At 36.8% G+C, this 23,185-nt stretch overlaps 1 protein-coding gene and 1 pseudogene across 2 annotated transcripts; both read left to right on the top strand.

Moving 5' to 3' along the window:
- The first annotated feature begins 6,594 nt into the window (after positions 1-6,594).
- Positions 6,595-9,284, top strand: LOC149384816 (uncharacterized; annotated as a pseudogene).
- Positions 9,285-15,624: 6,340 nt separating this feature from the next.
- LOC149384815 (monolignol oxidoreductase AtBBE-like 13) lies at positions 15,625-17,540 on the top strand. Of its 2 annotated transcripts, XM_089625864.1 has the most exons (2): positions 15,625-16,583; positions 16,665-17,540. In XM_089625864.1, the coding sequence occupies exons 1-2, from the start codon at positions 15,687-15,689 to the stop codon at positions 17,307-17,309; spliced, it is 1,542 nt and encodes a 513-aa protein (XP_089481990.1). In that variant the 5' UTR covers positions 15,625-15,686; the 3' UTR covers positions 17,310-17,540. The 2 variants fall into 2 exon arrangements, with proteins under 2 accessions (XP_089481990.1, XP_089481989.1); XM_089625863.1 differs by having other exon boundaries at positions 15,625-17,540.
- Positions 17,541-23,185: the final 5,645 nt, after the last annotated feature.

The raw sequence follows: 23,185 nt of genomic DNA, 5'->3' as shown, positions 1-23,185 counted from the left end.
GTTAAATGACATTATAGTATTTTAGGACTCTTGTCATTAGTAAATTGAAGTTCATGGTTACAAAATCTTTCCGATCACCCAAAGTTTGATCATTCGTTTTATAATTTATGAACATTATCGCGGTCAATTGATATACTTGGTTAGGTATGTTTAGTATATCCAAAGATTGCAAATATGTCTAATTCAAGTATGTCAACAACCTATTATGTGAAAATTATTTCGCGTCAATTATGTTTACACTGTTGCATATATTGTTGATATGCCTAAAGGTGACTTCAATGTATGCTTTATGTTTATTTCACGTGTTCTGAATCTGTTTTATGGATTAGGTTTATTACTCAAAGCATTAGCGTGTGAGCATATATTAGTTATTTTTGCAACTTTTTTTTTCATGTTTCTCTTCATTCGCAAGCCATGCCTGTTATTAAGTTCAATGCTCTTAATTTCTATGAATGGTCTGAACAAGTTCAGTTTTACCTCGGTGTTCTGGATATTGATTTGACACTGTTAAGTGATGAATCCGCTGCCCTTACTGATACTAGCACCGCTGACCAAAGATCTTTCCATAAAGCATGGGAAAGATCTAACAGACTGAGCTTAATGTTTTATGCGAATGACTGTAGAAGACAACATCAAGTCTACATTTAAGAAAACTGAAAAAACTAAGAAATTTATGAGGTTTGTGGAAGATAGCTCTCAGTATGACTCGGTTGATAAGTCATGGGCTGGGGCACTAATGGGTAAGTTAACCACCATGAAGTTTGATGGATGAGCATGTTGTCGAAATGAAGAATATTGCAACAAGACTAAGGACCATGGGAATGGAAGTGAATGAAAATTTCCTCGTAACGTTCATCCTCACTTCCTTACCTCCTTAGTATGGTACATTTCACGTGCATTACAATAATCTGAAGGATAAATGGAATGTGCATGAATTACAAAGTATGCCCATTCAAGAGGAAGCGAGGCTTAACAAACCAGGAAATCATTATGCGAATCTCGTTGTTCATAAAGGAGCTGGAAAGAAACCATGGAAGAATAATGGAAATGGCAAGCAAGGACTATCAAAGCTTAATGATTCATCTGTCCAAATCCACAAGAAGGAACTAAGCAACGATGTGTGTCGGTTATGTAATAAGACTGGACACCAGAAGAAAGATTGCCTGAAACACAAGACATGCTTCGGCAGAAAGGGTAAGCCTAGTGCTTTAGTACTCTTTGAATCTAATATGGCTTAAGTTCATCATAATACTTGATTGATTTCTTCTGGTTGTACATGTCATGTCTATCTAATGAATTATCAGCTCACTTGTGGCATAAAAGTATGGATCATATATCCAAAGAAAGAATGAAAAAAGTTGGTAAATAATGGTATCCTACCTGATTCAGATTTACTGATCTTGTAGTGTTTGTGTTTAGTGTATTAAGGGAAAGCACACAAGACACACGCTTAAGAAAGCAGCCACAAGAAGCTCACAGCTCCTTGAAGTTATACATATCGACATTTGTGAGCCATTTGACGTTCCATCACTTGGTGGAGAAAGGTATTTCATCACGTTTATCGACGACTTTTCACGTAATGGATATGTCTATTTTTTACATGAAAAATCTCAATCGGCAGATCCCCTAGAGGTGTGTTTGTCGATGAAGTTGAAAGACAAGTAGATAGAGAGGTGAAAATTGCTAGGTTTGACAGAAGTGGTGAATACTATGGAAGATATGATGAAAATGGAGAGCGCCCTGGTCCTTTTGCTAAGTTCCTAGATATTCGTGGCATTTGTGCTCAATACACTGTATCAGGAACACCACAACAAAATGGTGTAGCAGAAATGCATAATCATACTTTAATAGATATGGTTAAGAGTATGTAAAACAATTCTTCTTTACCCAAATCTTTGTGGATACATGCCTTAAAAACCGCTATTTATTTATTGAACAGGGTTCCCAATAAGGCAATTCCTAAGACACATTTTGAACTGTGGACGGGAAGAAGACCTAGTTTAAGGCACCTGCATGTTTTTGGTTGCCCAGCGGAAGTAAAAATTTATATTCCACATGAAAGAAAACTAGACTCAAGAACAATCAGTGGTTTCTTCATTGGTTATCCAGAAAAATTTAAAGGGTATCGATTCTGTTGTCTTAACCATAGTACGAGAATTGTTGAAATTGGTAAGCTAGGTTCATCGAAAATGGTGAAGTCAATGGGAGTTTGGAACCACGTAATGTGGAAATCCAAGAAGTCAAAGTGCAAGTACCTTTGCATTTACCTTCTTTTCAAGTTGTTGTTCTTGTTCATGTCGACCATGATAATGATATGCAAGATAAAAAAATTAACGACCAAACACCATTGAATGATTTTGTATCAAATGAACCTATCTTAGATGAACAACAAGAAATCGCATTAAAATGATCTGTAGGAGAACGTAGATCCGCTATTTCTAATAATTATGTGGTTTATCTACAAGAGTCGGAATACGACTTAGGACTTGATAATGATCCAGTTTTGTTTTCACAAGGCATAGAAAGTGATAATTCTATTAAGTTGTTAGACACCATGAAAGAAGAGCTAAAATCAATGGATCACAACAAAGTTTAAGACCTTGTTGAATTGTCTGCAGGTTATAAATGAGTCGGGTGCAAGTGGGTCTTCAAGACCAAACTCGACTCAAATGACAATATCGAAAGACACAAGGCCATACTCATTGCCAAATGTTTTACCCAGAAAAAAGGTGTTGACTACAATGTGATATTTTCACCTGTCTCTAAAAAGACTCTTTGATGATTGTTATGGCAATGGTAGCTCATTATGTTTTAGAGCTCCATCAAATGGATGTGAAAACTGTCATTCTGAATGGAAGAAGCATTCATGGATCAGCCTGAAGGTTTTGTGGTTGACGGAAAGGAACATATGGTGTGTAAACTGAAGAAGTCAATATACTGACTTAAACAAGCTTCCCGAAAATAGTACCTTAAGTTCAATGATACCATTACATCTTTTGAATTTAAAGAAAATATTGTTGATCGATGTATATATCTGAAGATCAGTGGAAGTAAGTTTATAATTATGATTTTGTATGTTGACGACATCTTGCCTGCTACTAACAATCTTGGTTTATTACGTCAAATGAAGGATTTTCTATCTATAACTTTGAAATGAAAGACATGAGTGAGGTATCCAATGTGATCAGGATAGAGATATCCCGTGATAGATGACAAGGATGGTTGAGATTGTCTTAGAAAGCATATATTAATAAAGTTCTAGAGAGATACAAGATGGACAAATGTTTTGCAAGTGTGGTTCCAATTAAGAAGGGAGACAAATTTAGTCTTAATAAATGTACAAAGAACGAATTGGAACACAAACAAATGGAACAAATTTCTTATCCATCTATTGCTGGAAGGTTGATGTACGCATAGACTTATACCATGCCAGACATCAATTTTACTGTCAGAATGGTGGGTAGATGTCAAAGTTATCCAGGAATAGATCATTGGAAAGCTGCAAAGAAAGTACTGAAGTATCTGCAAGAAACGAAGGATCATATGCTCACATATAAGAGATCTAATCACCTTGAGGTGATTGGATATTCAAAATCAGATTTTACCAGATGCTTGGATTACAGAAAATCCACTTTTGGTTATTTGTTCTTTTAACCATATTAGTGATTTCATGTAAGTGTGAAGCAGTTTGTCAGTGTTGCATCCACTATTGAAGCTGAATTCGTAGCATGCTTTGAGGATACGCTTTATGGTTGCGAAACTTTATTTCAGGACTTGGAATCGCCAAGCCCTTGAAAATTTACTGTGATAGTTCCGCATCAATCTTCTTTTCCAAGAAAGACAAGTATTCGAAAGGTGCTAAGCTTATAGAATTGGAATACTGTGTCGTTAAAGAAGAAATTAAGAAACAATAATATGTCAATCAATCACATTAGCACAAAGCTTATCGTTGCAGATCCATTAACGAAAGGAATGCCCCCAAAGGAATTTACTGAACATGTCGAAAGAATGTGGATCCTTGGATGTCATCATTGATGTTATTTTATGTTTTATGTGATTGACACTTTGAGCTCGTTTTTTTTTTTCTGATATGAAGTAATGAATCTTGTTTTCTTTTATAATTATTATATACATAAATGCATTATATGATCATGATTCAGACCATTATGAATACCTTATTATGTGTCATGTTAAGTGTGAAACTAGTATTGTGATACATGGAAGGGACTATGTCAATAAATTGACGTACAACTGCTATGATTATTATTAGTTTTCATACTTGATAGAGACTTTATGATGTAACCAATAATATGATGGATTTATCTTATACTATGCGCAATTACGGAATTATTAAGCTATATGGTATAACACATGGGCCAAGTGGGAGAATGTTAGACCGTATATTTTCTAAAGCCCATTAGTGGACTTTGTATGTGAGAAATAATGTGGCTCAAGTGTATTATCTATTGGGGTTTAATAATAAATAAGATAAATTCATTTGGTTAATAAAAGGTAATTTCCATATATGCTTTGATGGTGGGTCTATATAAAGCTAATCATATGGTTTGGTCATTTCTCAACCCATTACTCAATTCATCTGAGCCTTCACAAGAAAACTATCAAGACTAAAAGAGAAGAAACTAATTCCGATTATTCTATCACCGTCTTCGTTCTTCTCGTCATAGATCGAGATAGATTTTCTCACTCTCTAATAATTCTAATAATGATATGTGAAAATCACATTGTTCTAAGATCTTGACTATGAGTATTATTTAAATTATGTTTACATGCAGTAGCCAAACATGATTTTTCTTCCTCATAAAAATTAAATTAAACAAATAAATGGAAATGTGATAATTGCAAGTGAAAACCAAACATTTTATTTTATTTGACATACAAAGTTCTTAAGTCAATTACATTACTGCTGTCACGTGATTCTTATAATTTTTTCAATGTCATCACACATCCGTTATTTCTATATATATTTTTTCTTGTTCCTACCACGGCAGATCATCCATATGTTAGAATAATTTTGGGACTACTAATGTCATTAAATAAATGTGTTGGGTCATTATTAATTAAGTCAAAATTGATGTGGTCTAATTTAGAATAAAGTTTGTGACTTAAGGACATATTTGTCATGAAGTTATTATGTGGCTACCATAAGTGCTAATCTAATTTGATGAGGGGCCAAATTAGAAATAAGCAATAGTTATTAGTAACTGCCTGGCAGTTATTAATAACAGGGTAGGTCCCTGATTGCAGTACGTACGATCTTTTCTTGTATCCCCATCAACAAGAATTCTCCAGACTCAGGCAAACTGCAATCAGAAGATCATCCCAAATCTTGGTGTTTGCAATCCATGGATTCAGGTACGCTTCCGCTATTAAGATCTATGGTTTTGGTTCTCTTGAATTGAATTAGGATTTTAATTTTAGGGATTTAAAACCCTAACAATTGGTAGCAGAGCAACCTGATTTCAATTTTTGAGAATCTGCTTGTTTTCATCGGCAACAATCAATGTGGTACAGATAATAAAAGTTTTTTTCTTTTTTGGGATCTTTAGTCGTTGTCGTATTTCGATGTCGAACATACTGTATTGCGATTTTACTTCATTCGGTCAAAGTTGGTTTTGCATCTTTGCTTTTGCGATAATGCTGTTTGGCATTTTTTTTTTTTGTCGCATATGAATTGAATTGCGGCTGATATAATTGTTTGCTTCGGCTTTGAATTTGTTATACGTAATAATTACTTTGTCTTTCCCTAGTTATACATAACAATTACTTTAGTGTATAGCATGTTTAAGGAAATATTACTTTCCCCATTATGAACGTATTCAACATATCTTTTTTTTGCTATACATGTTGAAATAATTATGGATTCTTTCCGCATGGGCATATATATCAGATTACCATTGATTTAATATTTGTTTTTTGTATGCATGATTTAATTAAGTCGATGCATGATATTTATGCATTAGTGCATAATTATATATTAATGCACATATATGGCATGAAGCTTTAGTAATTCAAATTAATGGTATATTATAAATAAATATTTGTCCATTATTCCTAATAAATAGTCGAAACAAAAATGTCGCCAAAGTGACCTCTCTTGTGTAGATTATTTATGAAGAATTTTTGGATGTTGTGTATGTGTTAATTTATGCGGATACTAGTCGGCCCAAAGGAAGATTAGTGACTGGCCAAATTACATATACATATTTGTGATGATAAACATGTAACAATTATAAAGTTTTACTTGTGAATAATTGATCGATCCAAAGATAGGTCAATTTTTTACGAGCCTTATTGTTAGTGTTTGATCGTTACAACAAGATTACCATTAGCAGTTAATATCATTGTCCAAAGACTTGATATTGATGTTGCATTAGGTATCTTGGGATGGGATTTACCATTATTTGAATTTTATTGCTTACTAAGGTTAAATTTTTGTGTGTATATATGTTTATGTGATTATATTGTTCTATTTCAGTTGTTGCTACTGTATCTGCTAATCTCAATTCGGTTCCGGTCCTTAATGGTAACAACTTTAAGGATTGGAATGAGAACATGATGATTGTTCTTGGTTGCATGGATCTTGACTTATCGCTTAGAATGGATAAGCCGGCTTCTCTTGCGGATGCTAGTTCCGCCGATGATAGGCGGATCTATGAGGAGTGGGACCGTTCTAACCGAATGAGTCTTATGATCATCAAACGCGGCATACCTAAAGCTTTTAGGGGTACGGTGTGAACAGATCACCAATGCCAAAGATTTTCTTGCCAAAATCGAAAAGCGCTTTGAAAAGAGCGATAAGGCTGAAACGAGCACTCTTTTAAAGAAGCTTATTTCAATGAAGTTCAAGGGCAATGAAAACATAAGGGAGTACATTATGGAAATGTCTCATATTGCTTCAAAGCTGAAAGGACTCAAACTTGAGTTATCGGATGACTTGCTTGTCCATTTGGTCCTTATATCTCTTCCTCCTAAATTTAGTCAATTTCAGGTCAGTTATAACTGCCAGAAAGAGAAATGGTCTCTTAACGAGCTCATTTCATTTTGTGTTAAAGAGGAAGAAAGATTGAAGCAAGATAAGACTGAAAGTACTCATTTCGCAAGTACCTCTAAAAGTAAGAATCTTAAGAGGAAAAGTGAGGATGCTAAAGATAAAGGTCCAGCACTACAGATTCTCTATGCTTCGGCAATTGGGAGTCTTATGTATGTTCAGGTTTGTACGCGTCCGGATATTGCGTATATTGTTGGAGTTTTAGGCAGATACTTAAGTATTCCAGGTATGGATCATTGAAAAGCAGCCAAACGAGTCATGAGGTACTTGAAAAGAACAAAAGATCACATGCTCACAATAGGAGGTCAGACCATTTGGAGATCATTGGTTATTCTGACTCTGATTTTACGGATGCCAAATCAGTAGGAGATCCACATCAGGCTATGGTTTTTTTTTTTTTTGGTGGATGTATGTATAAGGCATCCAACTATGGTATATGGCTGAGGAATTTTGTCACGGGGCTGCGAATTGTGGAATGAATTGAAAGACCGCTTAAGTTATATTGTGACAATAAATCAGCCGTAATGTATTCCAACAACAACAGGAGCTCAACGAAGTCGAAACATATCGACATCAAGTTCTTAGTTGTTAAGGAAATAGTGCAAAGTGGAAATATTTACATAGAGCATTTAGGAACAAACTCCATGATAGCGGACCCTCTTACAAAGGGTCTACCACCGAAGGTCTTTCAAACTCACACTTCTCATATGTGTGTTGTAGAGCTTCAGGATATCTAGATTCGGTGGGAGTTTGTTTATTTGTTTTATTTATGTTCTGTGCTTTATGTTTGCTTGTGTTGTTTGTAAACACACATATTTATTGTTTCTGATCAGATTTATGGTATTAGTTTATTACATTTTGCATATTCAGGATAAAGTTTGATCTCTTTTAAAGTAGGATCGGATAAAATTGATATGAAAAGATCACCTTGCATATAATTTTATCTACCACATATTCATGATTGATCTATGTCATTTGATTATATTGATGTATGTGACCATTGACGTGTTTAGTTGTGATTGATACAACGAAAACAACTTTGATCCTATATCGATGTAATTGATGGACGAGATTGTAATATGTCACATCATAATAATGACAATTTTTTTTGCGCGCTAAGGTTGGCACATTTGTTTTATACATGCGTAGTCCAGTGGGAGATTGTTAGAATAATTTTGGGACTACTAATGTCATTAAATAAATGTGTTGGGTCATTATTAATTAAGTCAAAATTGATGTGGTCTAATTTAGAATAAAGTTTGTGACTTAAGGACATATTTGTCATGAAATTATTATGTGGCTACCATAAGTGCTAATCTAATTTGATGAGGGGCCAAATTAGAAATAAGCAATAGTTATTAGTAACTGCCTGACAGTTATTAATAACAGGGTAGGTCCCTGATTGTAGTACGTACGATCTTTTCTTGTATCCCCATCAACAAGAATTCTCCAGACTCAGGCAAACTGCAATCAGAAGATCATCCCAAATCTTGGTGTTTGCAATCCATGGATTCAGGTACGCTTCCGCTATTAAGATCTATGGTTTTGGTTCTCTTGAATGGAATTAGGATTTTAATTTTAGGGACTTAAAACCCTAACACCATAACCATTAAGCTTTCGTTTAATATCACGGTTCCATAAACAAACAAGCTATTGACTGATGAAAACAAAGCTTACGTTACCAAAAAAAAAAAGAACAAAGAAAAAGAAAAAGAATGGTAATGCAAATGAAAATTACTCGTAGGAGCGAGCGGCAAGAGGTTGATTGGCGGCAGGTTCGAAGACGATCCAATCGCGAGGGAACGGAGGAAGAGGAGCGTAAACGGTGGGCTTGCGGCGGAGCTCCCACGGTGCTGTCGTCTTCGGGCGAGTCTTAATGTGGTGAGCCGTTGCCTTCTTCTGCGGTCAAGAAGAGCACTCAGTCCCACTCTTCTCCGCCGGACTGCTCACCTTCACATTTGCCGCCCACGCTTTAGCGCCGAAAAAACCTGAAGCCGTCGCTGCGACAGACATTCTTCTTTCTTCGTCTTTCCTCTATGGATTACGTTTTTTATCCCATCCTTCCAGCGCTGAGCTCTCGGCCTTGTCCGCGTCTGAGGGAGTTCGGTTCTTGAAGCTGAGCTTCGGAAACATAGATTTCTTCGGCAGTTTGTCTCGCGACGAGGACGACGGTCCAGAGAGGCTTGAGACTTTCCGGCTGAATAATCGGGCGTGAAGAAGAAACACGATGAGGAAGATCGAAGAGAAACACGATGTTGAGAAGAGATGAGATTCTGAGATTGAAAGAGAGTGAACAAGAGATTCAATTGGGAAATAAAATAAAAATAAAATAAGGATAAAAGAGTATTTGTACATTGAGTTCACTAATAGAATTGTCTAATATTTTGGCGGAAAATGAAGAATGAGTTAACAAATGGTAATATATATGTCAATTTTTCTAATTATGGTATATTATGAAAGTCCATGCAGAAGTCCATTTTAAATAATATCCCAGTTCAAAAAGTCTATCCTAATGTCCAGTAGTTAACCCTCTTTAATTGGTCTTCTATATGTGAAAGCCCACGTAAAGGTCCACTGAACGAATACTCCATCTACCACATTAAGTCGTTTAATTCCAACATTATACGGTGAAAAAGGGATTTGGGGACATCTATTAGTCATTCAATGTTTTTTTTTTATTATTATTTAAAATCAAGCGAAATTGCCTAAACTATCACTATTTAATTTTTTTTTTTCTAATTTCTCACAAAAAAAACTCAATTTGACCAAAATAATACTACTAAATTATCTGTACAAATATAATTTTGGGCATTGTAGCGAAATAGTCAAAATGAAACTATGAAATTTGTTTTTAACCTATGTTTCACAATTTTTAGGTAAATAGCCAACATGATTATGTTGCAATAATTAAGGTCCTATTTAACCTTATTTATTAATAAATTCGTCATTTTCTCTCTCCTATTTTTTTCCTACACTTTTTTACATAAAAACTTCAAAAAACCATATCTATCTCATATGAACTCGAAATTGAGTGATTCCAAATCCTACGGATTCGTGGCGCCGAGATCTTCAAAAATAGATCCATTGTGTTTGATGAAAAATAATGTTTAATACATATGTAGAAAAATCTACCTTAAATATGGAAATAACGGAAATTTTTTGAAATTATAAAAAAAATGGAAATGTAAATATGATGCATTAAACATAATTTTTCATCAAACACATTGGGTCTATTTTTGTAGATCTCGGCGACACAAATTTGTAGGATTTGAAATCACTCAATTTCGAGTTTGTATGAGAAAGATACGAATTTTTGAAGTTTTGATGCAAAAAAAATTATTTGAAAAAAATAGGAGAGAGAAAGTGACGAATTTATTAATAAATAAGGGCAAATTAGACCTTAATTATTGCCACATAAGCCATATGGCTATATGCCTAAAAATTGTCAAACATAGGCTAGATCCAAAATCACATGTTTAAAGTGGTCTAGTTAGTTACAAATCTCTATAATTTTACCCTCAACAGTTTATGTCAACAATTTATTTCAATTGTTGACAACAATAGATGTCGATTGTTGATATCTATGTCAACAAACATTGAACCAAAAACTCATAGATGTCAACAATAGATTTAAGTCATTTGTACAAATACAATTTTACCCTCAACAATTGATGTTAACAATTTATGTCAATTGTTGACATAAATGTCAACAATAAATGTCGATTGTTGACATCATGTCAACAAACATTGAACAAAAACTCACAGATGTCAACAATAGATTTCAATTGTTGACATCTGTGTCAACAATTGTACTCAATTATTGACATCATGTTGATGGTAAAGTTGTATTTGTACAAGTGACTTACTAGTATTTTTGGTCAAATTAGGTTTTGGTGGTAAATTGAAAAATACTTATCAAATGGTAGTAGTTGAAGGCAATTTCTCTAAAACCAATCAAACTATAATTTATAACACTTATATTAGCTTGCCCAAAATGCACTAGGTGCAATATCTATGTCATCCTTTAATATTTTTCTTCTCATTTTTCTTCAGTTTTTTCTTTCTTTCCCTTTTTTTTCTTTTTCGTTTTTCATTTTTCTATTTTTTTTTTCTTCTTCTTAACACTATTTCCAAATTCAGTCAATCCAATCCATTTATATCTACAAATTTTTGTAATCGGAATACATGTTTATAATTACATAAGATTGTAGACAACGAGCTAAAAAAATAGTTCATCCCAAAAAACCATTAAAAAAAACTATTTTCAATAAACAATAACTCAAAAATTCCAACAAAAAGAAATAAATATTTGGGTTCCAGAAGATGCTAAAAATTTCTCGTGAGGCTTGCCGTGAGAAGAGCCGCATCGCAGGGCTGATCGCACGCATCGCGGATCAGGCCCACGGACTCATCCCAACTGCGGTGCTTTCACGTCATGTCGGCGGACAATACCGATCTTGGGAGGGGCGTAAACGAAGATGAGAAAATAGAGAGAAAGAGAACAGAGAGACGAGAGAGAAAGAGAACAACGAGAAGATGAGAGAAAGAAAAAAAAAACAGAAAAAATAAAAAAAAGGAAAGAAAAAAACTAAGAAAAAATGAATTTAAAGAGTAAGATGGACATTATACTTTGAGCATGCTAATAGAAGGGTTCAAAATTATAGTTTAGTTGATTTTGGTTAAAAACATTGAGATGACTAATAGATGTGTCCAAATCTATAAAAAAAAAAAATAAAAAAATAAAAAATAAAAAAAGTTATAGTTATTTTCATTAAAATCCATTTTTTCTAAATTCGCTTCAAACCTCACATTTTAGTAAACAGACCTATCAACATTAATGACATATAATTCTAACACTATCGATGGACCTAATAATTCAAACAAATACTTTTTAAAAAAATTCTTTTATTTAATTATTCGGTTTATCAAATACAGTGTTATTCTGTATGAGCCTATAATGAAATTCATGTTGTTATTATCATGATGGATTTTCTCTTAGCCGAAAAACATTCCAATAAAAAAAATAAAGAAGCAAGGCAAGCTCGGCCGAAGAAATAAAGCGGAAAGCTCAAAGACTTGATCAAAGGGTTGAAAGATGGAGAAAGTCTCGTCTTTACCTCAACGAAAGACGACCTCTTTTTCTCAACAAGGGGGGCTTGCATTTACCCCAGCAAAATGCAAATCCCCTTCCATTTTAACGAGGGAGGCTTGCCTTTACGTAGCAAAAGATAACCCCCTTTCTATCAAGGGAGGCTTGCATTTACCTTAGCAAAATGCACACTACTACAAATTTGGTTTTCTGATGCGCATGACTATCAGGTGCGACTAGTCGCACCTAAAAGTCGCATCTAAATGACTTTCGGATGCGACTAGTCGCACCAGATTCTCAACCCGAAGTATAAAAAATTTCGCTAAATTTTTTTTTTGCTTTTGAGTATCAGGTGCGACTAGTCGCATCTGATAGTTTAAAATTACTATCAGGTGCAACAAAGTCGCACCTGATTGTTTAAAATTTTAACTGGGCCAATTCTCCCCCTCATTTTTTCATTCAGTTTTAAAAACAAGGACCACCAGATGATAAGAGAACAAGGAAAAAAAAACGCAGAAGAGAGAGGTAGAGGGAGATCAGAAGTGAAAGAGAGAGAGAGAGAGAGAGAGAGAGAGAGAGCTCGGGGAAGAAGAAACGAAGACCGGATCTTGGTTTCGAGGTAAGTGTACGTTCGTCATCTTCTCCATCTTGTCTACTTCTTTGCTCTTCATCTTCAAAACCCATACATGAAGATCAAGGGTTTGAATCTCTTTCTTTTTCTCTCTCTCGGTTTTGCTGTCCTTGAAGCTTCTCGGAGTGGTACAAGGTCGAAGGAGAAGGATTTAAGCTCGTATTACCATCTTCAATTCAAGGTGAGGAATTGATTTTTTTCCCAAATTTTGAATCTGAAAATTAGGGTTCTTATTTTTGAATTGGGGCTTTCCTTCTCCGAGCTGTTTTGATGTGTTTTTTATGTGATTGGACTCGAATTCTTGGTGGTTGTACTTGGATTAATGATGAGTTGTGATGATTTCTCGAATTTTCGTTTGATTTGATAAACTATTTGAAGAGCCTCTGTAAACGGACGTAGACAGTCCGATATGGTCTGAGATAATTTTTGTGGATATTTTTCATGGATAGTAGACTGTATGAGCTTTCTAAAATGACCAAGAACATGTAAATCCATGGAGTATTGAATGAGTTATGAATTTCCAAAGTTTGTGTTTCGCAGCAGTAAAACGGGATTTCCAGAATTGTAACAGTGAATTACGGGCTGTTTTTGAGATAGCTATTCTTGTCGTATATATGCTTGTAATATCTCGTTAGAAAGTTACATGAGTCTACTTTCATTTTCCGCTAGAATCAATCGATTTCAAGTTTTTAGCTCGAGTTATGATGGCTTAAGCGCTAGTGGGTCATTTTGATTAGTTTTCAAGTTTTGTAACTCGATTTCAAGTTTTCAAGTTTCATTTGCCGTGCGCTCGCCTCGTCCCGAGTCTCTGCAGGTTAGTGTTTAGTTTAGAATTTGTGATTAGTTTATCAATTAAGAATTGTAATTAGTTAATTAGTTAATTGATTAGTAATTGTAATAATGTGATTAGTTTAAATTTGTTTTTGTTTTAATTAGTTTTGATATATTGTAATTTATCAATTAGGATTGTAATTAGTTAATGAAATTAAAATTAAGATATATTGTAATTTATCAATTAGGAATATAATGAAATTAGTTTTGATTAGTTTTAATATGCTGATTATATATTGTAATATATAATTAGCATATTTTTTTTTAAAAAAAAGATAAAGAGCATTAGGTGCGACTAGTCGCACCTGATAGTCAAGACTTTCAGGTGCGACAAGTCGCACCTGATAATCAAGAGGATTATCAGGTGCGGACTTTCGGGTGCGACTTTGTCGCATCTAAAGTCACACGTGAAAGTACTTTCAGGTGCGACTTTTGCACTTTCAGGTGCGAAAAAAGTCGCACCTGATGCTATATTTTGTACTAGTGGCAACCCCCTTTTCATCTAAAAAGAAGAGGCTTGCCTTTACCTCAGCAAATGACAACTCTCCTTCCATAGATCTCAAAATGGGAGGCTTGCCGTTATCTCAGTAAAAAGCAATTCCCCTTCCATCTCAAAAAAGGGAGGCTTGCCTTTACCTCAGCAAAATGCAACCCCCTTTCTATCTCAACAAGGGAGGCTTGCCTTTATTTCAGTAAAACGCAATCCCCATTCTATCTCTAAAAAGGAAAACAATCTACTTTCATTATCTCTAGAGTAGGAGAACAAAATTTCACTCTATCTCTCGCAAACAAAGATTAACAAACCAAATTATATTCCCTCTATATAAGTGTCCAAGAGGTTGAGAAATCGATTATCACGTTCTTCACTTGTTAAGAGAAATATTTTATCACCAATCTCACGGATTCAATGACACGTGATCAAGTCCGCCCACGCCACGTGTCTATAAGTGTTAATAATAATAATAATAATAAAAAATGACTTAAGAGTTACTATTATTTTATTTATTCAATGTGAGGCGTCTGTTGATTTAGTCATTTCATTATTTCATGAGCATCGATCCTCCGTCATTTTTCAACTTATGCCAAAAGGACTCTATTTTACGAAAATATCTTTTGAAACTCGTCTAAGCTCTATATTCTTTAAGTTCGAACGAAAGATTCAATCCTATCTCTGTGGTTAAACTGCGCAAACGTTAGTCTCATATTAAATATAGTTACTTACATGGTATGCAAACGTGCAGTGTAATTAATAAAATAAAATATCTAGATAACTGACTGTTAACGTCAAAGGTACAAATAGAAAGCGTAAAGCAGATATAATATTATATCTAAAGTCTTGTTTGCCATAAAGAGGGATTTCTTTTGCGGCATGAATATTTTTTTTCGCTTTGAGAAGGGCTAAATTGAAATGTACACATTACAGTAAGTCACTTCGTCACGTGATATAAGTACATTTTAACGATACGTCTACTAAATATCTATATATTTTAGTTTTTGCCATACATAAAAGTACATTTTCTTATTATATGCAACATTATTATGATTCGTCGATATTTTCATGGGCCACAAACCTTTTTTATTTATAAGATTGTTTAATTAGTCAAGATATATTTGTTTGGATTTTGTACACAAATTTATTTTATATTAACTTCATATATATATATATATATATATATATATATATATATATTTGTTTGTCCGAATATATTTGCTAGCTTTGGTTATTTTGCTAGCTTTACGTTATTAGTGAACGCAATTTCAAAGTGGACGTATAATGGGATGAAGTCAAGATAAATAACCTCGAAGGCAAGAAAGGGTAGCCATTTCTTGGGGTTAAAGCGAAGCGATGACATCTTGTGTTTTAATATAACTTGGTGCAAAGTGCAGTGGTGGTTATAATTAAATTCGTCAGACAACCGATACCTTACGTAATGCTCAAGTTATATTAAACTCTTGACTTCTTTGTGTATAAAAAGGTAAAAGCCATCCTAAGTAGTCACAGCACCATTAATCCTGTACGAAAAGTGCAGTGGAGGTTATAATTAAATTATTCAAAAGCACAAAAAATGGTAATTTGGAACAAACCAGCCTCAGCACCACTATTAGCAATACTAGTTATTCACCTCTTCCAGTATTCACCCAAATCATTTGCAGCTTCAACCGTAGAAACCTTCGCTCAATGTGTTTCAGTCAACTCCGAACTCTCAGTCCTTCCAATCTCAACAACCTTATTCACTCCAAAAGACTCCTACTTCAACACCATCCTCCAATCATCCGCTCAAAATCTCCGATACTTAGTCCCCTCGGCGCCAAAACCCGATTTCATCTTCACCCCTCTTCACGAGTCGCACGTGCAAGCCTCGGTCACGTGCGCCAAGAAACTCGGCCTCCATCTCCGGGTCCGCAGCGGAGGCCATGACTACGAGGGCCTTTCCTACGTCACTGAGATCGAAACGCCCTTTGCTATCATCGACCTTTCGAATCTACGGCTCATAAACGTCAATATTCGAGATGACACTGCATGGATTCAAGCCGGTGCCACCATCGGAGAAGTCTATTACCGGATCGCCGAGAAGAGCAAAGTCCGTGGCTTCCCAGCTGGGCTATGCACGAGCCTCGGCGTCGGGGGGCACATCACTGGCGGAGCCTACGGGTCTTTGATGAGGAAGCACGGCCTCGGTGCTGACAATGTCATTGACGCCAAAATCGTCGATGCCGCGGGAAGAATCCTCGACAGAGAAGCCATGGGAGAAGATCTGTTTTGGGCGATCCGGGGCGGCGGCGGAGCGAGCTTCGGGATCATTCTCTCGTGGAAGATCAAGCTCGTTCCAGTACCCGAGACCGTGACAGTATTCACTGTCGTAAAGACGCTTGAACAAGGAGGAGCAAATGTTTTACAGAAATGGCAACAAGTCGTGGATAAAATCGATGAGAACCTCTTCATCAGGGCAATCATACAAGTGGTTGGAAAGAAGAAAACCATTTCCACGGCCTACCAAGCTCTATTTCTCGGAGACTCTAATAGGCTTATTGGTGTCATGCAGAAGGGTTTCCCAGAATTAGGGTTAGCGAAGAAAGACTGCGTGGAAATGAGCTGGATTGAATCTGTTCTATACATCGCAAGCTTCCCAACTGGGACACCGCCAGAGATTCTTCTCCAGGGAAAGTCAACATTCAAGAACTACTTCAAAGCAAAGTCGGACTTCGTGAACCAACCGATATCCGAGACGGGGCTGGAGGGTTTGTGGGAGAGGCTTAAGGAAGAAGACTCTCCGCTCATGATATGGACACCTTATGGCGGGAAAATGAGTGAGGTATCAGAGTCCGAAATCCCGTTCCCTCACAGGAATGGAACGAAGTTCATGATCCAGTTTTTGTCTCTATGGCAAGAGGGCGAGAAAGATCCGGCGAGGCACTTCGCATGGATCAGGAAGGTACACGACTACATGGCTCCGTATGTTTCGCGGTTTCCAAGGAGATCATACGTGAATTACAGAGATCTTGATCTCGGAATGAACAAATTAAACGACACGAACTTTTTAGAGGCTAGTGGTTGGGGTTACAAGTATTTCAAAGGTAATTTTGACAAGCTGGTGATGGTTAAGACGATGGTCGATCCTGATAATTTCTTCAGACATGAACAAAGCATCCCAACTCTTCCACAGCCGTCCTTACAGTGTAAGGGCTGAAATATATATATATATATATATATATATATATATATATATATATATATCGATTACAGAATGTTTAGATTGTATTGACATTGGCGTCATCTGGAACCTTTTTTTGCACTTAATTATTCTTATAATTACCATTATTTATTAAGTTATTATTAGTAAAACTCTGTCATGCTTATGGATGTCTATGGAGAGGAAGGTGGAAAACTATTTAACGAAATGTATTTAAGTTTGAATACGCGAATGATTTTAATAAATTTCTTCTACTTGAAATTCTCATCCTTCATTTATCATATATCTAGATACATTCCAATGTACGAAATTTTGAAATTAGTGAATTCGAGAGTTGATATATGTTTATAAAGGCGAACCCCATGTATGTTTATCTTGCGTGTTAAAAATGCGAGAAATCCACAAAAAAACAACAAACTCAAGTAATTTTTAAGCTTGTAGGAAAATGGTTTCTATAATACGTGTTAATGCTAAAGAATAGATCAACACTTAGAGCCGCACGTAGATGGATCTAGGGTCAGACGTGAACTACATGGTGGTAAAATATTATAATCTGTCATCTTGGCCTTGTCGGAGTGTGGTTCGTCATTACTTAAGAAACGAGAGATATGTAAATTAAGAGGGTTTACAAGGATTTTTTTCAATGCGCTCTCCGATAGTCAACATCAGTCCGGAGATCACAGTGAGATGGGAGATCACAGTTTCATCTCAATAATAGAGGGAGACCGTGTTTTAATTGAGAACTATTGAGTTGAGAGAAACGTAGAATTTCTCTAAATTGCGAGAATTATTATGGGTCTTGAGTGGAATGATGTATTTATAATGACCTTCTGGCTTGTGAAGGCTTATTAGGCTTATGAGACAATTTGGGCCTAGGAAAGCCGGAGATGCACTTGTCCACGTTGGGTTGGCAACATTCAAGGAGGTCCATAGCAAAAAGGGCTTGCCGTGAATATTGTGTGGCCTTGGATTTCAAGTTACAATGGGAATTTGCACAAGGCACTTGATGATTCCATAGAGGAGTTCGCATCGAGACTGTGATAGAACACGGGAGAGGTCCGCGACAACTTTTAGTCACAACGTACGAGGTTGGCACCATTTTTTGGTCTACAACGTGGTAGAGGTAAGCGGCACTTTTTAGTCCATGAAATGTATGATGTTGACCCATTTTTTTTATCCACGGTGTGGCTTGGCGCGCGATGAATTATATGGTGTGGACTTGGCGCTGGGCTAAGCTGCCTGGCACCAGGAGTTGCATGGCAGGCAAGAAGGCACGTTGTGGAATGCGGACATGGAGCGCGAAGCGTGGCATGGCACACGAGAGAGTACAGCATCTTTATGATAGGATGTGAATGCAATTTGGGTGCGACGAGGGTTGTGGTGTCCTACCTTGACGTAACACATGCCCTTGGCATAAAGGAGTGAAGTTGGCGTGCGGGCGAGGAATTGCGTTGTGGCGCACACAATTTGTCGTGGAAGCGTGGAAAGTTGGGGAGTTGCCTAAAGTGTACAGTCTTAAAGGCATAATTCAAGAAGTGAGGCCCAAGCAAAGAATTATGGCGTGCGCGCAGCATGGTATCTTGGTGCTAGGAAATATGCGATGTGGTGTCTTGGCGCTGGGAAGTCCATGACATGACGTCTTGGCATTGGGAAGTCCACGTCGCAAAGTGACATGTTGAGTGCACGTCGTCTTAGCGTTGGAAATCCACGACGTGGGTTCTTCACAATGGGCATTCCACGGTGTAGCGTCTTGTCGCTTGGAAGTCCAACGTGCGGCGTCATGGCACTAGGAAGTCCACGGTGCGGCTTTACATGAGGATTCTACTACATCTTGGCGATGGGAAGTCCGCGTACGGTGCTATGTGATATTATTAGGATTGTGCAACATCTTTGCATCAAGGGGTCCATGGTGCATAGTATGCCTTGGCGCAAGGAATTTATCTACTGGCTCTAGGTTTGTTGATCTCGGGGTGAGGAAAACTTAGTGTATTAAATCAATTTTCCTCATACAATATATTATGTTGCAACATGCAGCGTAAGTTTGAGGTCCCGAGAAGCGATAATTCTTTGTCAATAAGAAAAACAGGCAAGGTGCTCTTAACAGACATACTCCCAGTTCAAAGACAGCGACGTCAAAAGTCAGTTTCTTGTACAACAAGTCATACAAGAAATCGAGGGGTTAATGTTGTAGGATGAAAATCCTCCCTTCATAATTGAACACTAACATCAACCAAATCAATCCCGCCAAGGAAACGCCAACTATCAGCAAAGACTCAAAGCCCATAGTCAAAGCCGAACGCGAGCCTTGCCAAGGATTAAAGCGGACCCCGCGAGCCACAAGCAAGGCCCAGCCTATGAGAGCAGGCCTCGCTCGCTTCCAACCTGCGAGAGCAGGCCTCGTGGGCTTCCAGCGAGGCTTAGAAGCCTCGACAAATGCGAGGCTCCGGGGATTACAAACGCGAAGCCCAGGCTTCGCAAGGCCCCTAGCGAGGCCATACCAACATTAGGCAGGCCTCGGAAACAAGAGTGGAAATCCCACTCTGGCGGTCCACCCGAAATCCCTAGGACCGGCCTAGGAGCACGAGGCTCTACCAACGCCTCGCCACGGCCCCGTAGGCCTTGCCACTAGCCTCGCGGGTCTCGCCACGGTCTTGCAGGCCTCGCCACTGGCCTTGCGGGCCTCGCCTTTGGTCGAACAGGCCCTGCCACGACCTCGAAGGCCTGGCGCAATGCCCTTCTAATAGAAATCCGCAGGCTTTCTCTTCACGGCCCAGTCCGTGCACTCACACCATCTCAACTCCTATAAATAGGACTCATAAAGCCACAATCTTTAAGTCATGACTAACCTAAGGATGCCCATACTCTCTAGAATCCTCACTCTAAATCACTAAATCCGCTTTAATACACTTCCGAGCATAGAGGGCGTTCGCTCCATATACGTTTACATTACACCAATACTAATGTTTAGCGTCGGAGTGCCCGCCGAATGGAAACCTTCTGGGTCCCTCTATTTCACATTTGTTTCCTCTCACAGATGATGAACATAATATAACAATAACTATCTCTTGGAGGTCGACGATCTCAGGCTTTTGGTGACACCCAACCTATACGTGCAGCCTCAAGGTCTGGCCTTGGGCTGAAGTGCCAACGGATCTTCAGTGTTGACCCGATTTCGAGTGTTAATAATATGTAAATTACCTTAAGATAAGCAAAATTTTAATTTTATTTGACATAGCATATTAAATACAATACACATACACGATTTCATTCTAGTTATAAAATTAAGTGTCGAGAAGAATAATCCGAAAAACAAACTCAAAACAACGCGGTTATATTTTATTTGGTTTGGTTTGATTTTATCATTGAAATTGGTTGGTTTAGGTTTCAAAAACAAAGTATCGATTTGCGTTGATAACACATAACCGATTAATCCAACCCTATTACACATCTACTTTGTAGATAGTTTAATTCAAGGGTTATTAAGTTATATAGCCACACGGATATAGTGGATTGAGATATAGCCCACCTTTGGTTAATTTCTTATAAATAGCCAAGTAAACTTATTAACAAATTAATAGAAGCCTTATTTAACACAACCAAACATATATTTTAGGTAGTTAATTGGCTGCCACGTATGCAAGTTGGCTATTTACAAATTATTTACCAAAGGTTGGCTAATTTACAATTCATATAGTTTAGGTGGCTTACGTAGCCAATTTTTTGTTAATTCAATCCCTAATTACTTATTTGACCTATAAAAAAAATCTTAAAAATCATTATGTAACCAACGTTATAAAAAATTTGATTAACATAATAATAATAAAACCACTTTTATATTTATATAGTCACGGTTTAAGTTATTAAATGCATAATAGTATCGTTATAATATAGCAAGGTTTATGTAATTAAATGCATAATAATTTATTAATTTTTTTTTAATATTAGCACAATCTGTTGTTTGCATTATTATTGTCAACGTGTAATAATTGCAATGTGGCTCGCTCACGGACGGCTTCAGTGTTCTAAATCCTGTTCTAGATGTGGCTCCTATGCAGACTAGGCCCATGTCTTCTTTACGTGCCCTCTGGTGCCCAAAATGTGGCAGATCGGCGACTTCATCGTCTCCATCTGGCCGCATCTTTCTCGTGAGGAATGAGAACAATTGTCGACCATATGCTTCCTCATTTGGAAAGGCAGAAACGCCTTAGTACATGGCAGCGAGGCGCAGTCGGTTCACCTTATCCCGGAGGCCGCTGGTACCTGGCTGCACGAGTTCCAGATGGTCAGGATTAGGGTCAAGATTACCCGTCCTTCCCGAGCCAAGCAAAAATGGTCTCCTCCTCCTTCGGGTAAGCTCAAAATGAATATCGACACGGCGATTCCCAACTCGGGCGTGGGTACAAGTTTAGGAGGTGTTGTTCAAGACAGCGCGGGCACTTTCGTCGGCGCTTTCTGCAGCCATCTCTCGGCAGTCCGTAATCTCTGGCCCTCCGGGAGGGCCTCCTCCTCGCGAAAACGCAGAGCATCTCTGTTGCCATCGGTCTCAGCCTTGTCAAGACTATCACTGCTCGGTGTCCGCCCTTCCACATCGAGCCGATTGTCTCCGTTATTCGCCTCTTGCTCTCGAAATTCTCTTGCTAGAATGTGTCTCTTCACTCCTCGAGATGAAAATGGAGTCGCACACTTTCTAGCTACTTTCTCTTTTACTTTCCACAACGGTGCTGCTTGTTGGCTTTTTGAGTGCCTGCCTTGTATTGCACACGTTATAGCAATTGATTTAGCTGACTCAAATTAATGAAATGGCTCACTCATTTTTCAAAAAAAAGAAAAAAATTGCAATTTCAATCCTAACTAATAAATTATTTTAATAAATGGCATAGAAATAAAAAAACAAAAACTAAAAACTAAAAAATTAGCTTTGATAATTAATTCGTTTAACGTGATTCTTTTGTAGAAATGTGTGGAGCGGTCATACTCACTAATTATCAACATTCCATTGGGTTTGACATAAGGTTGCAAACGATACGGATTTTATGAATGCGTATCGAAATCTCTACGAAATAAATTGTAAAACTTTGAAAATAAATAACATTGAGAGATTGCTTTTAGAATCACCACGTTATCATACAGTGTCAACTTCAGAGCTCGTAATTACTTTGCGTGCAAGAGTTGTCCATGCTATGTTGATGATTCTTTAAAGCTTGACATGGTTCTCAAGTACGTTTTTTTTGCTTGAATGATTTAACAAGTATTTGTTGCAATTATTTATTCTCTAGCTTTTTTATTTTTTTATTTTATTTTATTTTTATTTTTAAGATTTTAGCATATCAGGTCTGTAATAAATTGGCACAAATTTGTTGTAACTAACCAAGTTTGTCATTCTTATTGGCGGAATAACCCAATTTTCAATTTATTAAGCAAATAACTCATATATTCGGCTCAGACCATAATGCCCTCACTTCATTCGCGAATAGATTAATTTATAATTAACGTACTGGAATGAGTTAGGTTAATTAATGAACTTATTTGTTGAATATTAACTTAGGTTCTGATTTTTTTTGTGAGTAAAATTAATTTACTAAATGATTGAATTAGGAATTAGGTTAATTAATTGAATGCTTTGAATATCAATTGACTTAAGTTCTTATTTTTGTAAATTTTTTATGAATTTTAAATCCTTCACGAATCAGTTAATTAATTAACCTAACTCACTCAAGTACGTTAATTAAATTAATCTATTCGCGAATTTACAGTGAATCAATAAAATCAGAGATTTTTCTTTCTCTTCTTCTTTAATTTTTCTGCGGCGAGGATTCTTCGAGGCCTCCGTCGAACCGGTTAGAATCAAGGCGGAGAGTCAACAGTCTCGGGAG

This window comes from Urtica dioica, chromosome 9 (assembly GCF_054948205.1).
Source record: "Urtica dioica subsp. dioica isolate 48M chromosome 9, U.dioica_male_clone48M_v1_H2, whole genome shotgun sequence".
Classification (NCBI taxonomy): Eukaryota; Viridiplantae; Streptophyta; class Magnoliopsida; order Rosales; family Urticaceae; genus Urtica; species Urtica dioica.
The sequence above is the reverse complement of the archived record's forward strand: the minus strand, read 5'-3'. Positions and strand labels throughout refer to the sequence as shown.

Coding starts and splice junctions, on each gene's coding strand:
- LOC149384815 (XM_089625863.1), top strand. CDS start 15,687: ATGGTAATTTGGAACAAACCAGCCTCAGCACCACTATTAGCAATACTA.